Source organism: Melopsittacus undulatus, chromosome 7 (genome assembly GCF_012275295.1).
Source record: "Melopsittacus undulatus isolate bMelUnd1 chromosome 7, bMelUnd1.mat.Z, whole genome shotgun sequence".
Taxonomy (NCBI): Eukaryota; Metazoa; Chordata; class Aves; order Psittaciformes; family Psittaculidae; genus Melopsittacus; species Melopsittacus undulatus.
Window position 1 is genome coordinate 37,207,535 of NC_047533.1, and position 24,607 is coordinate 37,232,141.

General features: G+C 37.1%; 2 protein-coding genes across 2 annotated transcripts in view; one reads left to right on the forward strand and one right to left on the reverse strand.

The window, feature by feature from the left end:
• Positions 1–740: 740 nt before the first annotated feature.
• On the reverse strand, positions 741–8,218 carry SPCS3 (signal peptidase complex subunit 3). Its single transcript, XM_005145534.3, has 5 exons — positions 7,890–8,218; positions 5,353–5,426; positions 2,788–2,864; positions 1,597–1,712; positions 741–1,115 (listed from the first exon to the last, which is right to left on the reverse strand). Exons 1-5 carry the CDS (start codon positions 8,030–8,032, stop codon positions 983–985), a joined length of 543 nt encoding a protein of 180 aa, XP_005145591.1. The 5' UTR covers positions 8,033–8,218; the 3' UTR covers positions 741–982.
• The window catches only part of ASB5 (ankyrin repeat and SOCS box containing 5), a 40,716-nt gene continuing 24,292 nt past the window's right edge, over positions 8,184–24,607 (forward strand). The window contains exon 1 of the mRNA XM_031045784.1: positions 8,184–8,321. The gene's annotated coding sequence lies outside the window, so the exon portion shown is untranslated. The remainder of the gene's footprint in view (positions 8,322–24,607) is intronic.

Genomic DNA, 24,607 nt, shown 5'->3' on the forward strand with positions numbered 1-24,607 from the left:
ATTTGCAGTTATAGCTGAATGAAGGAGGACACACAGAGCAGGACTTGCAGCCAGAGAGGCTACTTCTTCAGTTGAAGTGCTGATGAACTGCATGCTACTTGATGCAAATCAGGAAGACTTAAAGGCAGTCTCATACCCGTGGTCAAGCTGGTAAATCTGTCTAAATTTCTGTGTTCCCATGGGAAATCCTCTATTTCTTAGATGTTTTCCTAGACTTTTGGAGAACATCTGCCCCATTCCTTGCTATGGAAGAGCCTAATATTAGTCCTAGTGCCCTCTGAAACAAGTATGTTGATTGCTCCTGCTGAGCAGATCCCAGTAAAAAATCAACTGGTCACTTCGTAAGCAGTCTTTCTTTACCTAAAGCTTTTACTCTTCTAACTGCATTATGCTTAATACACTGAAAAAATGTCTTTTTATCCTTACAGTTAGCTGCTTTATAAGCAGTTATTAAAATGTTTTATAATACAGAACTGCATGTGGGCTACATAAATGGCTCTCAAAACACAATGTGATGGTTCATTATCTGTCAGTCAGCCTGTAGCTCTCAAAGAAGCTGTTGGCAGTCCTAAAAGTACAAAACTTAACCTACTGTAACACCCTAAGCAAAACGGTGCAAAACAGAATAGACATTTCCTTCAGGCACTCACAGAAACTGACTCCAGTTGTATTTGACTTCTACACAGACTAAATAACTACCTCAGGACCTAAAAAAAAAAAAAAACCACAGTAAGACTATCTTCTGGTTTAAAAATGTTTATTTAAAAGAAAAGGAGGTCAATACCCAAATGTCCAGGAGAAAAAACAACCGAAACAAAAAAAAAACCCAACCCTGAACTTTCATTTCCTTTTCCTGTGCTGTTAGGCCTGAGGAAATTGGGTACCTTTCACTGAAGGGTTGTGGTATGAGAAGAAACCGCAATAAAATTTATTCACAATATACAATTATAAAAATATCTTGCTTAGGATTCAGTACTATAATTTAATAACTTTTTGTTGTTTCATAGGTATCTGGGAAGGGTACAGACACATGTCCTGATCCTGTTACAAGAGGTAGAATGCCAGCATTTGGTACAACATTCCAGGAGAGAGTCAAAGTGACGTTCCTGTTTCCCCTGTAAAAGCAACAAAGACTATGAGCACAAATACTCAAACAATTTAATTTATAATCACTAATATTAAATTAAGATACAAATTGTTTTCCTGATCCAGAAACAATGACATTAATTTTATTTAGTTACTTCATGAACCTATTTTCCAGGAAAGACTTTTTTTTTGTTGTTGTTGTTACTGTTACTAGCTCCTTTGCACTTGAGTGTATCACCTAGCTCTACACAGGGCAAGTATTGGAAACAGAAACCAGAAGCCCATTGCTCATACTAGCAGTGTATCTTCTAGTCTACAGAAGGAACAAAGTACCTTGTATCCCAAGGTTATCTTTTAACAATCAAGCTACAAAGATGTAACAGACTGACAAAGTATCAGACAGAATCAGCACCTTACCATGGCAAGGAACTAAAATGCAATTAATGCAAGCGCATCAAGACACCATGAATAATAATAATCATGATACTGATAAAAACAGGATATACTTACTTGAGACCATTTCCATCATCAAAAAAAAAGTACTTTGACTTCATATCTTTTAAGAACAGTTTTGGATTATCTCCTCTCAACATGACCTTGTCCCAGAGCACCACCTGATTTAGAGCCTAAAAATACAATTATAATTAAGTCAGCAAGGTAACTTATAAGATCATATTCAGTCATTGGAATTTCATAGCATTATTCATCTAAAACCCCTGAAGCACATGATTGCAATCCATGACTAATTTAATAAAAATAATGCTTTACAGAGGGGGACACTAGTACTACTACACACCGAAGTGTGGCACAGAATAAATGGAAACTACAAAGAACAATCTAGAAAATAAAATTTTGCCATATTTGTGAGAGCTAGTGATTTATGTAAAAAAAGTCTAAAAGATGAAACAAGACAACGAAGTCCCAGACCCTAATAAAGAACCCTGTACACTGTTTTAGTACAAAAAGAATACCTGCCAGCATGTATAAAATAATAAAGGTACTTAAAACCAGTGAGATAGTTTTCTGCAGCAAGTCAAGATATAAAAAACAAGCCTTCACTATATCCTAGCAATGTGACTGTATTAGCTTTAACTAGAATTCAGTGGTACAGTGGCAACATGGTGTTTCAATGCAAACACTTTTTTTGTACACTGTTCCACACAGATCTTATCAGATCAGCTATCTGAAGTGAAACATAAGTAGCAAGCAATTTAAAGGATGCAGCAAGGCCAATTATGAGAAGTGTGATGAGACAAAAATAAATGTATTCTGGGGCTACAGTAACTGGTACAGGCAAATGCTTCAATGATCTATGAAAAGAAAGACCCACCACACCTGCCCAGACCAAAGGCCACTGTATCTTGTTTCTAACAGCAGACAACTGCAGAATGTTAGGGAAAAGTAAAACTGACAGAGCAAATAAGTGAAAAAAGAAATCATTTTGAGCATGCCAGTGTAAGTGAACAACAAGACACGTGTGACTTTTCTCCCACTCTGGTGGGCACATGTGAAGTCCATGAGGCTAAACTTCCCACCATGCAGCTAAACTGTCAAGAAAATAACAATCATGAAGGCCAGTAAAAACAGTCCAAGCTAGTAGGAAATACTGATGCTTTAACTCTTCCCAGCAGAACTTCAGAATGTTAAAAATAGCTGCAGTACGAAATGGGTAATTGCTCCAACTTTCTTTTTGATACTTACATTGTTTTTCGTTGAATATTCTGCAGACAAATATAGAAACAATTGTTTAACATTCCAGTCAAATATACTCTGCAGATGTATGAGAGTTAAGAAAAATATCATATTGTACTTACATAACCTTCTTTTATTTTTACTAGATCTAAACAGACTACAGTAATTGCAGTGAGCTCTTATCTTTCAACATGCCTCATCTTATTTCTTATCAGAGCACTTCAGGAGCTCTAACATATATTTTAACCATATTAAAGGGACAGATTTTTGGTTTTGTGGTGGCTTTGGGTTTTATATTTGACTATTTATGAAATCGAATGGCTATTTCCTCTAATGATTTAAGAGTTCTATATTTGAACACTGTAAGATAGTAACAATCTGCTGCTAAGCAATCTATTACAAAATTGTAAACATAAAAGGCAAGAAAGAACTCTTCAGTAAATATCTTCAATGTGATTATTTCTACTATCAAGGAACCCTGGTATCCAACTGTGGATCAAGATATAACCGTATTAAACAATATATAAATACAAAATTGATGAAGGGTAGAGTTCAAACAGCCTGCAATACCAACAATGAAGAAGTTAGTAAGTGGGAAGTATTTCACATTGGAAGGGACATCAGGAGTTAGCAAATTTACTTACCTACTTACTAGAAAGTCAGCTTGCTAGACTGGAACAAAACTCTGCCCAGTTTTTTGATCAAGAAAAAAAAACCTGATGACTGCCATTTGAAGACTGATCATGTAATAAAGCTGATATTCTAAATACTTGTGTTTCTCTAACAATAAAATGCAGTGTGTGACTGCTATGGAAAAGACCTTTTAAGTAACGATAAAAATTAGCTGTAACTTTTTATTTCCCAATGCTCTTTTTTATTATTATTTGCAACTATCTCAAAGAACAAATTAAGCAGATTCCCCAATCAGCCTTAAAAATCTGTTTTATCTTGTTCCACTCATCCAAAAACTGAATGCCACTAATTCAAAAGGCAAATAAGGAAAGAATTATTTAAATGATGCTGCTGCAAGAATAACTGGAGCTATTTTACTTGAACATTTTTTGCCATCTAACTCAAAACAACAAACAAGATTCTGAAGAACTACTCTGTAGGATTTCTTAACACCTGCTAAAGTTAGCTATTAATTAACTAAGTTAAAAGAGTTTGCAAAAACTGCCTCCTCAGCTTTCCTTTCCCTAGTTTCTTTGTCTGTCATTTTATTTTATCTTTTCTATGACTAACAACTTGTTTCCTTTAATTAAGGAAGCCCATGTACCAGTATCATTAAGATTTTTGTCAAAAAAAAACCCACCTACCAGAAAGTTGTGTTTTACAACTCTACACACTGCAAGTTTTTTTTATGCCAGGCAAGAACAATAAAGTCAGTTTTTCCTCAAACAAATTTTAAGGGTACTGTACTATTAAGAGTCATTAAAACATGGAATCTTTATGTCTGCATACTGCAGACTAATCCTTGTATAAGAACACTTCTTTTAGTGTCTTGCTCTGCCTCCCCCTATATTCACTGCGTACAATTCAATTCACCTACTTTAGAATTTTAGTCTCTGGTTTTAACATGTATAAGCATTTGAGAAGTATAACTCAGACTTAGGAGTTCACCTCTCCTGCTTTCAGCTGATAAAAACCCATCCCTCTTGTTCCTGTGGAACACACACCTGCAAAAATCTGACTAAGCTTTTTATCCAGCATTCACATGTATTCAAGATTTGTATTTTATTTAGTTTATCTACACAAAGTAGTATTCTCCAAAACAGGGAAACCAAAACACAGAGGTAATACCTTGCCTAACAGAGTGACAAAAAACAGCAGGCAGGGAAAAATCTCAGGAATCTCAGCCCAGCTGCAAGGCAAGGATTAGTGTAAACCACCTGAGGTAAAGCACATTGCCTTCTATTTGGTACCAACCTCTGCAGAAAAACACAGCATTTTTTATTATGTCAAGACCCTAAATCCTAAGAATTATTTTCTTCTACTGTCAAAAAGCCAACCAAAATCAACCAAAACCACCCTGACACAACACACTTTCCCCAGTAAAAAACAGACTAGCAAGAAAGCAGAGAAATACAAGACAGGTACTTGTACACAACTATTAAGTGGCAAGAACTTTGAAAGCCTAACAACAAAATAAGTTTGAAAGGTGCATCAAAATTTCTAGATTGAGGATGACAGTCAAAATCATATGTTATATAAACCCCATAATATACACCTCAAACCACTAATAGAAACTTCACTTAATGATAATATTGTCCAGATGTTAAACTTCACTTCTTATTATTACGTATAGGGCACTTCACTAACAGTCTGATTTTAAAAACAGGCATTAAAACCAGAGAAAACAACTTGCCCTATGGCATCTACTAGAGATGGAACAGCTGTTCTAAGGTCTATTTTACTGCTGTAGTTATATAAAACACTACTTTTCACTATGTTATATTTTAAGACAAATTGCTAGTTTTCCTCAAGTCTTAAATATCTGAAGATTATACGTAACTAAAACAGATGCCAAGATATTATTTCAAAATGTTTTCAAACCACTTTTTCCATTAAGGATATCTGCAGTAATGTCAAATGTGACAAATCCCAGATCGCTTCTTTCTCTAGGTCCAGTGAAATCTTCTAGATTTTTTCTAAGACAAACAAAAACACAAAATTAGACTTTCTCGTTATTTCTCTTTCATGCATTACATACACCATTATTCTTATGACATATTTCCCTCGTCTGTTTTCTGTACTTTCTTTGAAATATTTTTGTCAAAATATCCAATCAACATTACAAAATAAAACTGCCTTCCATAAATTCTGCAGTCCCAGTTTTGAGTGACAGGCCTTGCCACCATAGTAGATCAAGTTTCACAAATAGCCTATAGACTTTTTCCTGTTAACAGAAATCTGTATTTTTCTGTACCTGAACTGCACTACATTCCATTTCAATAAAGTACTTAGCCATGCCCAAAGATATAAAGCTGATTGGAACACCAGCAGTACAGCTGTTTGCTGGCAATCATTTTCATTATTATTTCTTAAGTTTCCACAAAAAGAAAAGAAAAGCCTCTAGTGCTCAGGTTTGTACAAGAAACTCCAACCATTCTGATAAAACAGAGTTTGTTTGCAGTTCCCCAACAACTTATAAGATTTCTGCCTGGAACGTTTTTAAGTAGCAGTATAAAGAAGATGCTTATAATCCTCTACAGCACAAAAAAAACCCATAAAATTTTGGAAAACTTTATTACAAATCCACATTTACAGGAATATCTGACCTTGCCACACTAAATCGCATAAAAAAAAGAGATTGGAAAGTAACAGGGACACAGCAGGTATTTTCATAGGTATTCACAAAGCTTAACAACTCACCGAACTTACCCTCTACAGAGAATACCATAAGTATGTTGGCAATCACCTATGAACTTTGATTTTTCATGTAACAAAAATTTCATGAATTATGGATTTCCTAGTTACATTTACTCCAGTTTAAAAATTAATCAATTGAAGTATCATTTCCTTAACACTAAGCTTAGTAATCTCAAACAAAAATCAAGTTCACTAGCAGAACCATCTCCCTCACACACATGCAGTTTCGGATATGGTAGTTAAGAAAAACCACCAAAACATCCCCATTTAAACCTTATTACAAATGTCCATCCCTTTACAAAAAGCAACACCTTTTATATAGCAACTATTACCTAGCACTTGACTACACTTCTGAATCACAATCTGGTGGGATATCAGGCCTTAAATCTGGAGGTCTGCAGAACTTTTGAGAAGTTTAAAAATGCAAGTAAGGTATGACGCCTCTCATTAGTACCAATGTGTACATCAAAAAGGGTATGGGCAGTATAGATTTCATCCAAATTAGGCATTAGTATGCTACCATACAATGTCAAGTTCACTGGAACATTCAGATATATGCTTTCATGCCAGTTTTATGCTGTTGGCAATCTTCAATTTAGCATAAACACAGGATTTCTTTTCCACAGGTTTTAAACCAATCCAAAAGATGGTGGCAGCTCTCCTTATTTTCATTCATCTCCCCTATCAAACCCTGCTGCTAGCCATCCACTTGTGCCACCTACTTCGGGGTGACTCCAAAGCTCCATGAGCTGCTTTAGGTCACTAACTTGACCAAAAAAAGAACCCAAACTCATTAGTCTACTTAAAGCAGCTCAGTAAAGCATCCTATGAGCCCAGTTCCCTTGTGCGACTCTGGTAAAGGACTACAAAGCTAAAAGCAGGAGCAAAGACCACCACTTTTTTGGTGTCAGTAGCAGCTGTTCAGCTGTTTGCAAACGGCAGCCCCTTGCATCATACATATTTAGCTTGATGGAAGTTTTCTGTGACAGTTTCTTTATGGAGAAAAAAGAATAGGAAAACTGAAAAATAATGCCTGTAGCACAAGTTTGCACTAGCACATTGTGTCTTGAGGGCAACATGCTCTTGAAGTGTTTATTATGCATTCTACACCTGGTGCATTTCACAGGAAAATACACCATCCCAGTCAGTCTGCTGTCACAGACCTCGCCAAAAAGAGAAAAATACGTTGCTAATGGAAAAATCTAAGGGGACTACTGATACAACCGGTACTAAACTAACTAAATCTAGTTCATTAAGGTTCTTGCACTCCCTAACTGCCAAAAGCAGTTGGCTTGACTCCCCTGTCACCACCCCGGCTGGTGCTCGCAAGCACGGTGTCACACCAGTCCGCCTGCCCGGACACCGCGGTCCCCGCCGGCATCCCCTGCGAATGAACCAGCGGCGAACCGCCCAACGCGAGCGGCGCCACCCCAGCTCCCACCCGGCCGGAACGCGAGGCGGCGGAGCGCCGTCGTGGGGCTCGCTCATTGGTCCCGGCTGGGAGCGAGGGAGCGGGCAGGAAGCGGGGCTCGGCGGCAACGCCGGCAGGCCTCCGGTCGCGTAGGGTGCTAACGTCCCTCTCCGCGCCCCAGCTGTTACCCTCTCCACAGAGACCCCCCCGGCTGCCAGCCCAGCAAGAGCCGCGGCTCCCCAAACCTTCCCCTCCCCAGCGGGCAGCCGCCGCCCGGCCCGGCCCTCCTCCACCCCTTCTTCCCTCCCTCCCCTCTCCCTCCCGCACTCACAGCGTGACCCGGGAAACAGCGATGCTGACGGGCACGCTGCGCTCCTTGAAGACGGTGGTGATGAAGCAGCCGAAGGTGAGCGCCGCCATCACGCTCAAAGAGAAGGCGAAGAGCGAGTTGGCCCGGGACAGCACCGTGTTCATCTCGCTCGGCCCGGCCGCCCCGCCTCGCAGGCTCCAGCCGCTGTTCGGAGGGAGGGGGGGAGGGGATAGCAGCGGACCAGGCGGCGCTGCTGGGGCGCAGCAGGAAGCGGGCAGCGCCGGCTTCACTGCGGCCGCGGACGAACGGAGGCGCGCGGCCGGTGGGATGGGGCGGCCTCGCCCAGAGCCTGCCTAGTCGGGGCGGTGCTACGCGGCCCCGCACCGCTCTGCGCCTGCGCACCGGGCGGCAACGGTCACTACCAGCTTCCGTTCGCCGCAGGGCTGTGTTGAGGTACCCTTAGCCAGGCAGACGGGTTGCGAATGTAGTTTACAGCTGGTCTGCTGCCAGGGCGTCTTCGGGTTTGCTCTTAGTTTTTGGTTTTGCGCCGCGATGCCTTTTGAGACCTACACCCTCGCACTGTGGAATTTAGAGAAAGAAACGCGCCGTGCCCTTTACGTGTCGTGTAGCGAAAATGATAGGCTTCCGTAAAGGAGCCTGTGCGGCTTGTCTGCGGTCGTCTGCTTTATAGAAGGAAAAAAAGCATATCTACAGAGATCTCACAAACTGCTTGGTTGTGCCCTGCTTAGCTGTGACCGGTGTATTTTCCTTTCGTGAGCTGTGGCTGTAGCGGTTTTCCCGCGTCCTTTGTGTCCGCGGGAAGGTGCTGGCGCGCAGCCGTGGCCCCCAGACGGCTGTGTCCCCTGAGGTCCCTGCGGAGGGCTGCTGGGGCTGGCTCTTAGGTATTCCCACCGCTGACACCTGCAGGACGTGTTCTCGTCCTGGTTCCTTCGTAACTTAGCGAAAATAAAAAAGCGTTGTTCCGTATTGGAGGGGTTTTTGCTTATTAATAGTTTGTCACTTGCTAAGGCTTTTGTCTTTAGAGGGAAGTTGCTATTTATAGCTCTGGTTGATTCTAGTATTAATGTAATATAGCATAGATAACCTTAGAAATGAAGCCTTGCTTTTTCACTTGATGTCTGTGTCTTGCTTTCGTTGATACTGTGCTTTGCCATTTACTGCCTTTTTTCCTATACGATGTTTCTGTGCCTTTGCACTTTGTTGCATACATATTCAGTATGTAAATCATCTTGTTTAGAAGCCTCATTTTGTAGCTGGACATGTCACAGGAATCCTTTTTCTTTACCTGGTGGCTCAATTATCCCACACAACTCGTAGGGTAAGGCAGTTTTGCACCTTATTCCTCCAAGTTGGTTGAAATTTCACTTCAAATTGGTGATAGCAAATCTTACATTATGCAGTGAGGTGGTTTCTGACTCCTTTTTGTAGGTCCCTACTTGGCACCCAGTTCTGCTCCCTGAACCTGCAACACTGGGAGTCTGAGAACTGAGGAAGAGAGATATCTGTTTTTCTTTCTAATTATTATCAGTTGGGTTTTTTTTTTTCCTATATTTCCCTGTATTAAAACAGATTTCTCAGGATGGACAACAGGTGTCAGCAGTGGTTCACTTATATTTAACTTCCTCTTCCTAGCCCTAAGATTCCAATGCTGTAAATGAGAGTAGGAAAAGGAGCTCATATACAAGGATCCATAAAGGTGGAAGGAAGGTCTCATGGTGAATGGATAGGGAGAAGAAAGTGTGGACTGTCAGGCCATTGTTAAATATGTATGTTCTGTAACGATAATGCTGTTTCTTTTCCTCCCCTGTAATTAAGAGTCAGATCTGTGATACAGGGAAGAAAAATCTTTGCAGGTAAAGGTAGGGAATTGAAGAGGAGAAAAGATAATACTAATTCTCTGTGTTTTCACCCAGTTCAAGTATTTATAGCATGTTTCTGTTCAGAAGTATTAGTAAGTATAGGAAGTGAAGGTACCTATGGGGACATTCTTTGCAGCTGGGAATCTGTTCTGCTACGCTGTTGGTTTCTGTGTGTCTGTGCATTTGCCATACTGAAATCAGTTGCAGGCCCAGAAAGAGTAGTTTCTTTAGAAATGTTCAGATGCTAAACTCTTTACTGGTTTGCATTTGGTAATTCTTGATTTTCCTGATATTCCAGACTAATTCCAGAAACATGGAGTTTCTGGTGTAAAGGTTTTTCTTGGCTTGCTATTATTTTATGTTTTTATTTTTTTATTCAAATCATAAATTCTTGTGAGGGAAAGGGTTTTGATTTATGGTCTGGATCCATGTTACTGAATTACTTGATTTATGTTACTGAAACCTTGGATAACTGTTAGTGAAAGGTGGGTACTTTTCCCCAGAATATTTGAAGATCTAGAATCAACAGGCAAGCTTTTACTGCAAACTGGGGAACGTAAATATTTTGGAAATTGTGAAATCTCTTCTATAACCAAAACAATAGTTCCAGATGTGAGCACTTACTTTCTTGTATCTACAAACAAAAGACTCAGTTGCCTTTGCTTTTCCTTTTAGTTCTTATAGTTGCTATTTAGAGTTTTTCATTAGATACTAAACAACTCTGATGTTGGGTATAACTTAAGTAACTAAGGCAGAACTTACAGGATTAAAGTAGTAAAAATTCTGAGTGAGTCTGAATACTGTAATTACTCAATATGCCTGAGCCGTGTACTCAGCTCCAGACCAGCAGAGCACCCAAGGCATAGCAGTGCTCAGGCTGGTTCTTCTTTCAAGAAAGTTAATATTTTTCATTACAAACTAATTGAACAAAATGTAGACATGAGATTGGGAGCAGGTCTGAAACATAGAATTCTCCCTTCTTATCCTGTTCTTCCCCAGAATTATCTGACTTTGGAATTGTGTTCTTATGCACTCTTTGATCTATTAATCATGTGTTCTTTCTTTATAGTGTTTGCACTTCAACAAGATTGATCCCAGTCAGCAGCTGATGGCTAGTGTAGTCTTTTGAGAGAGAAAACTTGCTTTCTTTGGTTGATATGTTTTTACTCTGATGCTCAAGTTAGGGGGTGATTCCTTTAATCATGTATAAGCAAAATGGCAAGTGTTGACATTGACCATCAACATGGATCACTATAAGGTCTTTTCCACTGAAATCAGATTGGTTCTAATATGGTACATGTAGATGGGCACTTCAAGAAGGCTGACAATTTGGAGTGTATGGCTTGTGAATTTCAGCTGAAGGGGAGGTGTTAAATTCAGCCCAGGTGGTAGCACCTTTGGCCTTTTTGGGGATTAAGTTTCTAACTAATTTTACTGGTGAAAGTTTTGGTGCCTAGCTAGTTATATGAGGACTGTATAGGGCCATGTATATCCTTCCTAAATTTTACCACAAATGTCCAAATCTTTTATTGAATTTGTATTTTAATAATTATTAAAATGTTAACACTTTATGAGACAATAGCACCACACAGTCTCTTAGGCAGCTCTGGGTATGCAGGTGAAGACTGAAATAAACATGGCCACGAGCAGCTTGGGAAATCTTTGTCTTTATTGCATTAACTCTATTCCAGTTAGCACCTCTTCTGTGTGGGCCATTTTTCAACTGGTGTGGAAAGGCTGTGGCTAAGAGAAGCAGTCTTTCTGGACTGCATTGGAGGGGTTTTGTTTCTAACCTTCTCACCTCCATTCTTGTGCTTTGTATTTACAAATTATGGAGAATAAGAAGATAAGCAAACAGAAATTTTCACTTGCCTCTATATTGTTATTGCTAGTCCTCCAGCAAGAAAATTTCAAAGAATTAAAAAATTCTGATTTCAGAATGAACTTGATATTTTATTACATTGTCTCATTTTAGTGGCATAAGAATGCTTCATCAGTGATGGAACCAAATGTTCATGGCTCCAAAACCAACTCTAAGTATGTTATGTTTTGTTCTTAACTGGTAAGTTATGTTTTGGGCTCCAGAACATACTTAGAGTTGGTTTTGGAACCCAACACAGTTAATTTTTGGCTGCTGGCAGATTGCTATTGCCCATTCCACATCACACAGATCCATGTTATGTAAAGTCCTTTCATACATCACTGATGCAACTGAAGCTTTTACACTTCATTGTGCTTTTAATTCTGTGGCAAGCAGCCTGTGTGCTGTGAATCCACCTCACTCTGGTTTCACCTCATTTCCTAAGTCAATTGCAAGTTCTAATGAAGTATTTTTGTGTCTCTTGTAAAAGTACCAAGCAGAAACTGTCATGCCTCAGCTTGCAGAAAAGAATGTTTTGCTAGCTCTATCATGATGATATCTCTCAACTGATACCAATTTTGGTGGATGGAAAAAAACCTTTCTGATATGAGCACTAGCCATAGGAGTCACTGTAGGGACACAGGCTTGCAGAGTAATCTTTTTAACTCCAGTCCCTATCAAGTAATGAAATTGACTTTATAATTCCCTTTTATTTGTACCATTCATAGGCCCTAAAATGTACTTTATACAGAAAGCAGGCAAATAAACCAGTTTTTATTTATTCTAGAAGAAAGTTTGGCAAAAGTTTGAAGAAAGTACGAAAGGGGTATAAAGTTAAAGGAAACAGATAATTTCACTGGTTTTAGAAACAGTTTGTAATGAAGAAAAAAAATCAGTTAGTTAAAGAAGAAATAAAAGACAGACTATAATGTAGGATAAAATTTTTGAAAGGAATCCAAATTGGTGATAGAACATTCATAATTTGGATATTATTTCAGGCAAACTTTGCATTCAGAGTAATTGACACTTGTCTTATAATGACAGCATAATTTAAAGGTCTTACACATAAATAAATAAAAAAAAATAAATACAGTGGATCTAAAATAGGTTCATAAGTCCAGGAAGTATTAACTTGAACAGCTGAAAAGGTCTGTCTCAATTTCATAGTGGCAGAGAGATACTATTTACAGATGCATATTTGGTCTTTTGAAAACTCATTTGAAACACAAAATTTCTGTCAAGTTCATTTCTCATATACTAAGTGTATATGTGATGAAAAACAAATCTGCACATGATGGCTCTTCTGGGATTTGAATGTTACCAATTTATTTACGTTCTCATTTATTTAGAGACAGCTATTTAATAAGAACATATGATATTTTTGCAGTTCATTAAAACAAAGAGTAACTGTAAAAACCGCAAAAATACCAGGGTAAGTTGCATGAATTTAGATTAATAGAGTGGTTCCACTGCCTACTAGAAAAATAAGAGCAAAGTTTGTTCTGTCAAGCTACTTCAAATATCGAAAGCATAGTAGCTATAGTACCGCATGCCTAAGAAAGAGGGTGAATTAGTTGCTGAAGAAGGAATTTTTAAAGTTCTTACAGACATGGGGTTGGTGATGAAAACACTTATTTGGACCTAAGAAAGGATCTGTACAAAGGGAAGGAGATGCAAAATGAGACTTTTCAAAGTTTCACTGATACAGACATATCAGTAGACTGAGCCATCAAAAAATACAGCTAAATATCCTTCAGAGGAAGCTTGTATGGTGCATTTTGACATAGTCTCCCCCCAGTTTGATATTATATTTTAACAGGAGGTTACTGTCTCTATAGCAGAATGGGTGGTAGGGGGTGAGAGTGTTTTTTTCAGTGTAAAGGCCCGCACATTAAACTCATCAACAGCTTAAATTGACAGATTTTGAACTGAAGTGGTTGAATACCAATACACATTCCTTCCTGTGGGTTTCCAGGAAGGGAGAAAGAGGGGAAGAACTTTTAGCTGAGGAATTGAATGGGCAGCTGGAGGTGGTAACTTCTTTGACTCCTGGGGGCCAAGATTTGTTACAGTTTGTCTGTCAGTGGGCTGTGTGGGCCTGCTGACACATTTGTAGTTCGAGTAATGTCTCCAAGCACATACATGCCTTATTTTGGAATCATCTTCTATAATGCTGCCTTGGTGAGGCCGCATCTGGAATATTGCATCCAGTTCTGGGCCCTCTGTTCAAGAAGGACAGGGAATTGCTTGAAAGAGTCCAGCGCAGAGCCACAAAGATGATTAAGGGAGTGGAACACCTCCTTTATGAGGAGAGGCTGAGGGAGCTGGGTCTCTTTAGCTTGGAGAAGAGGAGACTGAGGGGTGACCTCATCAATGTTTACAAATATGTAAAGGATGGGTGTCAGGATGATGGAGCTAGGCTTTTTTCACTGATATCCAGTGGTAGGATGTTGACGCAGGAGTCCCGGACGATGCGGAGACGATCAATATGATCAAGTGATTGCCAAAGTTTATTCAGATACAGTGCTCCCTTTAAACCGTTAACACCCTTAGGTTTCTTATGTAACAGCCTTGGATACTGAGCTCTAATTGGTTAGTCCAGAGGTTACTACCATTTACAAAGCTAATGTTTATAACTTGTTATAATTGCGATTAAATACCTTACCCTAAAAATACAGTGGGAAACTACAACCTTGGCAGAGATCATTCTCTGCACATTTTCAGTGGAAAATTACAGAGGCCTAACAAGACAATTGACCTTGCTTATGCCTGCCAAGAATCTTCTTACTCTACAGTAATAAGGCTCAGGGTATCGGGATTGCTCACTACGTGGCCTTGGCTCTTTAAGAATTCTCACAGTAGGACAAGGGGCAATGGGTGTAAACTTGAGCATAGGAGGTTCCACATTAACATCAGGAAGAACTTTACTGTAAGAGTGACAGAGCACTGGAACAGGTTGGCTAGGGGGGTTGTGGAGTCTCCTACATTGGAGATATTCAAGGCCCGTCTGAACAAGTTCCTGTGTGATGTACTCTAGGTTTCCCTGCTCTTGCAGGGGGGTTGGACTAGGTGATCTTTCGAGGTCCCTTCCAACCCTTGGGATTCTGTGATTCTGTGTAATTGGGTTGTGTTAGGTATCCAGAGGACTGCAACAAGTACTGTAGTGCAAACTTACTGTGTTAGCAGAACTCAGATTGAATTTACTTGTAAGCAGGTCAGTTATACTTCCCTTCTGTATAGAACTTTGCTGCCAGTGATTAGATAGACTGGTTAAGCAGATCAAGCATGCTCATATAATAATGTTGCTGAGAGCAGGGATTGCTTGATATTAGACTTGTACTTGAAGTGGCATCTGTCACCATTGTGAGAAGCAGAGGGTGTATAACTAGATGATACAGCTTTAAAATGTCTGTGTATTCTTTCAAAGGAATGAGAAAGTGACAAAACTGGAATCTCTTAAATATCTGAGTCACTTTTTATATTTTTAAATATATGTGGTACAGGGAGTGTCTGTTTTGTCTAGAGATACTGATTGATATTTAAATCCTTGACTGGTAATGCCATTCTCTGGAAATCCAGATATGCAAGAAGTATTGTCTAAGATAGGAGTACAGACAGGAAGGATGAAACACCTGAATAAACCCACCTTAAATTCATTAAAAGTTAGCAGCAGAATAAGCAAACTCTTTGTGATGTTGCAAACAAAAGGGTGCACCATTCATGTACCAGAACTTTGTATAGAGCCTAAACTATATCAGAGCACCAATTTAAATACAAGGAAGGGGAAAAAAAAGTATTATGGCATTCACCCAAAGGCATACATTTCTATTTCCGAAACAGTTTGAGAAATTATGGAAATAATGTACTACACTAAAATATAAAGAGATAATACATATGTAACGAAACTCACTATAAGAAATTTTTTTTGTGTTAAAGCTTTTTAAAGTAGCACCTTTCATAGTCTTATGAGAAAAGAGGAATGGTGTCTAAATACACAGCTGCTTAGTAGAATGAGTGTCAAAAGTTGGAGCATGACTACTAAGAGGAGGAGGGTGACATGTTTTACGATACTTATTCTGATTTTCCCTATTACAACAATTAAGATACCATTGCATTGCATTTTGAAAGAGACTTTTGGCTAAAGTCTTCAGTTGGATGATCAGAGGGCTATCATTAATTATGAGAACTGAAAAAATCTGAATGAAACATAACTTTGGGGATCAGAACTTTACACTGGATTTGTTATGTAGATTCTGAGTAGCCATGTCATGAAGGTACTTCAGGAAGCTGTAAAAGGGAGATATAGGCCTTTTGTTTGTTTTACAGTGTTGTGTTTGATTCAGTGGGTGACATAATTCTTGGGTTTTTGTACCACAAATATGGCTTTGTCATGTAAGTGTAGAATTTTTAAGGATACCCATAGGATGCAATGAAAAAGCGGTTCACATCTGAACCAAGCTTTGGCTTTTCTGAATCAAAGTTTGTCTTCTCTCACTATTCTTTTCATTCCCCCCAAAACAGAGGCATGAAGTCTGTGCTTCTCTTTGCATTTTATGAAGAAAGCACATCTGAGTTGTGCTAATGTGCTTGCATTCCTGTTTGGAAAAGGACTCAGCAGCTGTTTGATATCTTCCAGTTCTCCAGTTTCTGGATTTCTTGTAGCTATCAGATGAATATGATTTATTTGGTTTTCTATGCCTAAGCATAGATGCATATGCTTAAGCTATGAAGGTTATTGAACAGAACATTTAATATTTTTTGACAATCATTTTATGGTATGTCTGTCTTTTTTGTCTTACTTTCAATGTTAATTTAAGGTAATGTTTTATGTAGCAACATATATGAGCAAATTTATTTTAAAATAGATGCTCTAGATTTGTTCAGTTCAAATGCTTTGAGTGGGACATAATAGAAAAAATTGTTTAACATACATCAAGGAGGAAACAACATAAACAACATTCAGTAACTTTAGAGGAGTTGGATAAAATTTTAAGTGTTGAAGATTAGCATCCTGTACACCTGTTAAAATACAAGTCAGCAGGTCATTTTTCATGCTCAATTAGACATTGCCTTTTTAGTAGCTAGGGCTTCTCAGCATTTCTAAGTTCTTCCTCAAGTTTTGTGTGCTTACGTCAGAAACTTAGTACTAGTACTAGTGGATTTATTTTAAACTCTGTTTTGACATAATTGTTTTAGAAGTTTTTCCTGCTTGGTTGTCTATAATGTATAAAATAATGTATTCTTCCAAGCACCTATGAGTTCCCGTTCCTCTGCCTGGCAGCCCATTTAGTTAAATCGTCTCCTCTTGTATTTGGTATTAACCAGAAGCTTCAAAACAGGGACAGCTACCTGAACTTCTTGGGTATTTTTAGCTATGTTGAGAAAGATATGCAAGTGAAGCATCACAGGAATAATTCCTTATACTGCATTGCATATCTTGTCTTTAACAAAAAACAAACCAAAACCATTTTCTTTTTCAAACATTTAGATGCATCTTCAAAATATTTGAGAAAAATATTAAGACTAACTGTAACAGTATTTGTGCCATAACTGTAATTACTCTTATACAACCCATGTTAATCTCACTTAAGTATGTTATTTTAAAAGACTTAATTAGAAATATATTTTCCAGAACCAAGGACACCATATATGCTATAAAGAAATCATACTTCAAAGGGGTTTACAGTCTTTAGTATTAAAAAATGCCTTCAAAGTCTAAATATTATGTCAGTTGTGTTATTTTTCTTGTGTACTTTGTCTTACTGGAAATTAAGCACACCTGTCTTTGACAGCATTGAGGAAAAATTGCCAGAATAAAACAGTTTATTAATACGGTTTTTTAATTGATCATAGAAGATAGTGCATATTTGTTTCTAAAAGTTACTTCCTTAGCTTGTGGGCAAATTGCACTAGATTTCACAAACTGTTGGAATTAGCATGAACAGGTGCACTGCTGAATACTTTCTTTCTGTGTTTGGCTACTACATAGTAAAGCAGTAAAGGGCAGGTTGATTTGTCTCAGCATTGGAGTTTGAAATGAACCCCTTTTATAAATGTCTTTATAAATAGCAATATTGGTATCTGGGATGTGTGGATTATGTTCTTTACAAATGATAACTGACCAACCTACATTAAAAGGGAATTTAAGACAATAAATTCCCTAATTTGAAGTTTTTAAAATGGTTTTAAAATTAAAAATAGTTAATTATCCAAAATGGGGAAAGCATACCAGCTGATTACATTGTTCTTATTCTATTTGCTCAGAATGTGATAATATGTCAAGCTGGAGGGATTCTTGTGTGTTGCAGTATTATGTGTTTTAAAAACAAACCAGAAATCCTAATATTGTTTATCTGTAGTGTAGCTTTGTGCCATTTTCCTCTGTGCTGTAATAAAACCTTAAAGATTATAATAATTTTTCATGCAATCCATTTTGTAGACATTGAGTGAACATTCAATATTTCATTTAGGTTTGTTATCCAAATTTTGTAAAAGAAAAATTATTAGATACCTAATAAGTTTCAGTATTGATTTTGCCAGAATATCAGTGTTTTAGTAAGGACAATGGAGTCTTCTTCAGAATACTCCTCTTGAGTTGGAGTCATTTAAAACTGTTTTATAAGTCAGATGAGGCAGAGAACTTTCACTCCCCAAAAACAAAACTATACAGGAAATATGAATTCCCAGACTAACCTACTGCTCTTTTCAAGTACTTTGATGTTTTTGCAACATTGTATATTCTACACCACTGCAAGACCAGACTCCAATCACTTCATGTTGCTGTGCAACAGAAAATTTGGAACATTTAGATGCCAGTTTTTTTACACTTTAATGGCATCACATTGACTGTTGGATCCTATATTTGTTTACTTACACTTCTACGTTCTGATTTCTGTTACAATGTATGTAGCTTTCTGTTCCTAGCTCTCCCAGTCTGCATGGGCTTGCTCTCAGCTATTTGGTTGGTGTTCGAATCTCAGTATTCACATTCTTGATTCTTCCAAAATGCCATGTGAGCGTTAACATCTGAACAGTTGTTCTATTTTCATGACTGGGTGCCTGGTAGCATGGTTTTGTCAGCAAGCTGTAATGGCAGTTTCTGCTGAGCTTTAGTAGCCTTAGATTAGGATGAATTTAGTTCTGTGCAGTTGGGAGAGTTTCCAGTTAAGCTGGCCCATATAAGTTATAGAGCTTTAAAAAAGAAATATTATTAGGAGAGTAATTTTTCTAGCTTCTTATGAGCATGTGTGAATTGAAATTCTGAAAACTCATAATTTCTTTAATTTTTATGTAGGTTATAGCTGAGGAGGGAAATTTTTGAGAAGACAGAAGACAAGCTTTGTTGTAGGAATAATTCTTTTGCTCAATATTCATATTGTTTCTAAATCCAGAAGTTTTATAGATCAATGAGGATTTTTTAAAGATCATTTACAAAATATTAAATACATCCACAGCCTTATTTTTGAAAAAAAAAAAAAAAAAAAAAGCTTTTGTTATATTTTTGTTGACCCTTTATGGAAAAATTCAAATTGAAGAAGACAACCTAACAAGTGAGAAATTTCAGTGGTTTATCTAATGCAAATATAAGAAGCAGGAAACAGTATTGTAAGGGGAAGATTGACTCTGAGCACTGCTGTTAAATACAGACAGCTGTTATTTATAGTAATTACTATTTGGATTTTTGCCTCTACACAGAAAGACTATTTTGTTAATTAGCAAAACATGGGAGAAGTCCAGATGACAAAGCACTGTCACAAGATGACAGTGCGTCATGAAGAAAAAAGGGGTCAGGTAAAACACTATAAAGAAGAGAAAGGTTTTCTGTGAGATAATTAGGATTCTTCCTTATTCTGCATGGTATATTTGCAAAACAGGTACTTAAGATGGCTGTGGAATTCTGTGGACTGATTAAGCTTAATAATACTAATAGAAATATGGAAGGAGTAAGGAATTCCAATACTAGATGTGTCACTAAGGAAAATATCATTTCTATTAATGATTGAAACGGAAATTGGCAATGGTGTCTCAGAACATAATGCCTATTTATCCTTACGGAAAACATGACACCTCAATTCAGTGTCAGATAACAATATGCCAAATATAAAAAGGGATTTTCATTTGGCATTTTAAGTACTCACTCCTGCTTCTAACTATGGTATGAAGAGAGCAGATCCTATTCTGGCTGGATGAGAAAATGTCTATAAATGAAATTGAGGAGAAAATGTGGATATTTTTCTTTGCAGACTAACATAGTTAATGGTGTAACTGCTTTTTAATTTCCTTTTTTGGTTACTGTTTAGGCTTTTGTGTGGATTAAATTTTTTTTTCAAAGAAAAAGATGAAATGTCTGTTTCTCTCAAGATAAGCTCAATTCAGTTTCTGTCTATAAAAGAATCTGTATATTTATTTCCAAGCACATTTCCTTTTATCATTGTCTTCATTTATATAGGCTTATTTCAATGTAGTTTTAAAAACCATTATACATTCTTACTCTTTTAAATTACCTCTGTAGCCAGATGATAAGAGGTCTTTTATTTTGCCACTTCTGTTTCAGAAATATGATTTTGTATCATATCCTTAGTGTCCGCTCTGCTGTTCATTGAAGTTGGGGGATCTGTGGATGCAGTGACATTTGTGTCATACCCTGTGTTCCTGATAGACAGTTGCCAACATTCTAAAATGCTTTTTTTCTGACCATCACACTACAGAATCCAAGATAGAATAGAAGGGGTGTTTCAGTTTAAGATTACTATGGGTAGACTATTTTAAACTGTAATTCGAGACATTATTTCTTTTATTTAAAAGGAAATATAAAAGCTTAGAATGGGACCCTTTTCAATGCTGTCATGATCCTTTATTTAAGGATTATAATACTTAGGAATCCAGTTCTGTCTGGCAGCTCCTCAGTTTGTATCATGTTGTGACACCATTATTTACTCAGCAATTACGCTAATGGAACAACTTGTGCATAACTGCTGATGACTGTGAGTAATGGCTTTATGGTATATAAGCAAATTAATTCTTGAAACATCAGAGGAATTTAGATTCATCTGTCTAAAACTGGCCAAGAAATAAAGCCTTTCATGTCATAGGTTTAAAATAATATGATGCAGTACAATGAACTGTATCATAAGCATTAGAAATTTCCCATGTTGTATGCTTACCAATTGCATTTACTCAATTTTAATTACATTTTAAGTAACTTAATTTTAGGTGCCTCAAGATCTTGCTTATAAAAATATCTAATAGTTTCATTCTTATAATATGCTCTCTTTGTTTTGTATAATGCTTAAGGACATGTATACTAGATGTTTTCATTCAGCCTGAACAAAATAATAAGAGACTGTCATAGCTGGTGTATATTCAACCTCTGTTTCTTTATTAATGTGTATTTCAAGTATTCAGTTGATGTGATTTTAGTTTTGTAGGAAAAAAATACTAGTCTAACATAAAATGAAGGATTGTACTTGAGAAGCAGGAGAACTTGTTTTAGCAAAAAACTCATTACCTGGGTTACCTGGTTTAGTGCATGAAATTGTAGTCCTTATTAATAATTTTGACAGTGTATTTTTAAACAAGTATTAATAGGGTATGAATAAATTAGTTAGAAATGCAGAATTTGTAATGAAACAGACCTTTCAAGTGGAACAAGTACAATCCTGGGTCTTGGAACTTGTCTCTGTTATATTCTGTCTCACTTGAATATTACCAGGCTAGCAGGAGTGGCAGTGAACTCTATACTATGTACAGTATAAATAATCGTCATATTTTGAGCAGCAGCATCATGACCAGCTGATATTTTCTTTCCTCAGTACCAGTTGTTCCCAAGAGTGCAGGGCTGGAGCCATTTGATCTTATCAACACATTTGAGAGCCCTACCCAAACAGTGTGAGAGATTTTGCTGCAGCAATGACTGTCATAGAAGAAAGTCGCCCTTTTGCTCAGCAGCTATCCAATGTCTACTTTACTATACTTTCACTTTTTTGTTTTAAACTTTTTGTGAAGATCAGCCTTGCTATACTTAGTCATTTCTACATTGTGAAAGGAAACCGTAAGGAAGCAGCAAGAATAGCTGCTGAATTTTACGGAGTTCCTCAAGGACAAGGTATATTTGTATTTACTATCTTATCACTGCTGTCTGGGGATTTTGTTGTTACTCTTTGTTTTCACAGGTAATTACTTACTTGCTATCCTCATTTATACTTAGTTTGTCAAATAATATGTGTGACTTGTTTTTTTCTCTGTAGCTCTCTCTGTTTTTTAACTCTGTTGCCAGATTATTTAAGCTTTTTTTTTTTCCTTCTTTCCTTTTTTTTTCAGGTTAATATTAGGTTCAGAATAAAACTGCAGTATACAGCCAATGTCTGTTGGGAGAGAGGCCTATGCTTAAAATGGCTATATTTAAGATTGCCAAACACTTTTCAACCTAAGACTTTTCCCCAATTTCTTCTGAAAGTTAAAATGTTCTTATAATAATTTATTCGAGAAGATATAGTCCTTCTGTACTTTCAATAAGTTAGTGTCTTGGCTCATATCAGGAAGCTTATTTACTGTTTGTCAGAGTGAACTTTTGGGCATTTCTGTGGAAATCCATCAAATTTTACTTGGTTGAAAGCTCTTGTAAAGATTCTACTTTCTCTTTGATCAAGCAGAATTTTGGCAGAGCTCAGCACTGGTGTTCCCCAAAGCTCATCTGTGGTTAGGCAGTACCATTTTCATTCAGTTCTTTTTCTGGGTAACAGAACACAGAAAACTTTCTTCTCAATTGTGATATGGCATGAGTGAGCTATGGTTTTGCTCAGCTTGGGATCCCTACTGCCTCACTACTGTTCCTTTTATTCAGGGATAACATCAAATTTCAGTTAGGTGATGGAACAGGAAAACTTGTCTTGCTTCTTATCGCCTTCATCACTCATCCGTAGCTACCATGAACAAGAAATAGTAATCCAAGTTAAATGTAAATGGAGAAACTATAGAAAGGAGCCAGAAACTGTTTCAAACCTAAAGATATTTTCAGTCTTCAGTGAGAAAAGCTAGACATTTTGTGTGTATGTGTTTAAATTTGCAAACCAGAAGGACTTACATCCTAAAGCAGGAATTAACATGCTTTGCAGAATATTACTCAAAGTAGGTTTTTAACATGTGTTCCTTGAAAAGTTTAGAGAGAAAGTTCAGAAACCTAGGAGTTTTACATCTGAGTATGTTAATGACATAATTTGAACTATTAAGCAGTGTGCTTTTGTGTGAGCATATGTACAGATATATATGCATGTAGAGTTGTGTGTATGTTTTCACTAGAGTAGGATGGGAAAGACTTTCTATCCCATTGTCAGAAATACAGAGAATGTGGTAGCCCTGACTTGAAATCAAGAATTTTTTGACAGAAGCTGCTGGGTAGCTTATTCTGGGAAGGCTGATGCAGTATGTGAGTAAGGAAGGAGAAAGACTGGGAAAAAACAGAGGAAAAAGAATAATAACATCACATCCAACACATCAAGTTGGAAAGTAAAATCATCTTTCTACAGTGTTACTTGTTGCTAAATCCAGGAGATTTTAGATTGGTCGTTTTTCAAATGTCTGAACTATTACATCTAAATAAATGTATAGTCAGCATTCTAGTAGTTAGCTTATGCAAAAGATAAAAATTTATCACTCCTACAGGTTACTGTTTTGCTCAAGTAGCAGAGATTTATATTGATTTCAAGGCTCAAACATATGGTAGAGTTTTTTGGTTTTCTGCTTTGTTTATTAAAAGAAAATACAACTTGACACCACTGTGTCTTAACTTTTCACTGCCTAATTTGTACTGCTTGGGTCTGGGTTTGTAACAGTTCTAAGCACATTTTCAGCTAATGTTAGATAATCTGCAAATTCAGCCATTTGTTGTGATTAACAAGACCAGTCTTTGCTCTTTGGGATGCAGATAACTCTCTTCAAAATTACTATTTGATCCCATTTTCTCTATACCTTTGTTCTGTGTTTGTAGAAGAAGTCATGTTACTGTCTTAACTCACATCCTGTTGTGGGATTTGGTTTGTTTATGTTTGTGAAATACAGTACAGAGATACCTCAGTAGGGTTTATACGATACCATGCAACAAAATGTCCTGTTTAAAGTAGTAGCTAGAAGATGTACAATAACTAATGTGAAGCTGCACCTTGAAACATTAAATTATAAAATTATAAAATTAAATGCTGAGTATCCTCCTCATTAGTGTTCCTGTTCTGTGTTTTTTTAAGCAAGAGAGATTCCTGAGTAGAAAAAAAGAAACAAAAAAATAGCCTATAATTGCCTAATAGAAGTTTATAATGTTCCAAGAAGTAATTAAAATTAGAGGAAATACTAGTTTTAATTTTCTAGTTATAACCTAATTACATACTCTTAAAAGTCTGTTAGTGATGGTATTTTCAGTTTGCTGGTAATAGTACAGAATTACGTTTTGCTGTCGTAATGGCTTGGTTAGGATGGAGTGCTGTAGTTTTGAAGAAGATCCTTTGGAAATAATGTGCTACTAGGAACAGGCATTATTCCATGTTTACTGAATTTAGCTCTTGAGTTAAAATAAGCCTTCATTTTACAAAGCTTGTATAAATTATACATTTCATCGCTGACTTTGTTTTGTGTCTTGTTCTTTCTTGAATACAGGGAGACAGCTTTACCTGCGTCATCTGCCTACTGTGTTTTTGAAGCTACATGTTAGTAGTGAGACGGGTCATATTTTGTTTCTTAATATTTCAGGAGTATTTTCTCTCCAGTTTGGATAGTCACCAATTCACTGTGTTAAATCTATCCTTTGATCTCATGTGTATGTGAATAGCTAGATAGGGATAATGTTCCAATAATTAATTAGAAATTATTATACTGTGTATATTGCATTGAAATATAAGAGCTGGATCAGTATTCAGCATCAACTAAGACCACAAAAGTGTATAAAAACTCCATTGATTATAAGTCACATTGAGTTGTTTATGGAGAGGAGGTCTGAATAAAACTTTTCT

Coding starts and splice junctions, on each gene's coding strand:
- SPCS3 (XM_005145534.3), bottom strand. CDS start 8,032: ATGAACACGGTGCTGTCCCGGGCCAACTCGCTCTTCGCCTTCTCTTTG. Junction 5,427..7,889: donor GCTGTTTCCCGGGTCACGCT/GTGAGTGCGGGA, acceptor TGTTTGTCTTAG/AAAAAATCTAGAAGATTTCA. Junction 1,713..2,787: donor AATATTCAACGAAAAACAAT/GTAAGTATCAAA, acceptor TTGTATTTTTAG/GCTCTAAATCAGGTGGTGCT.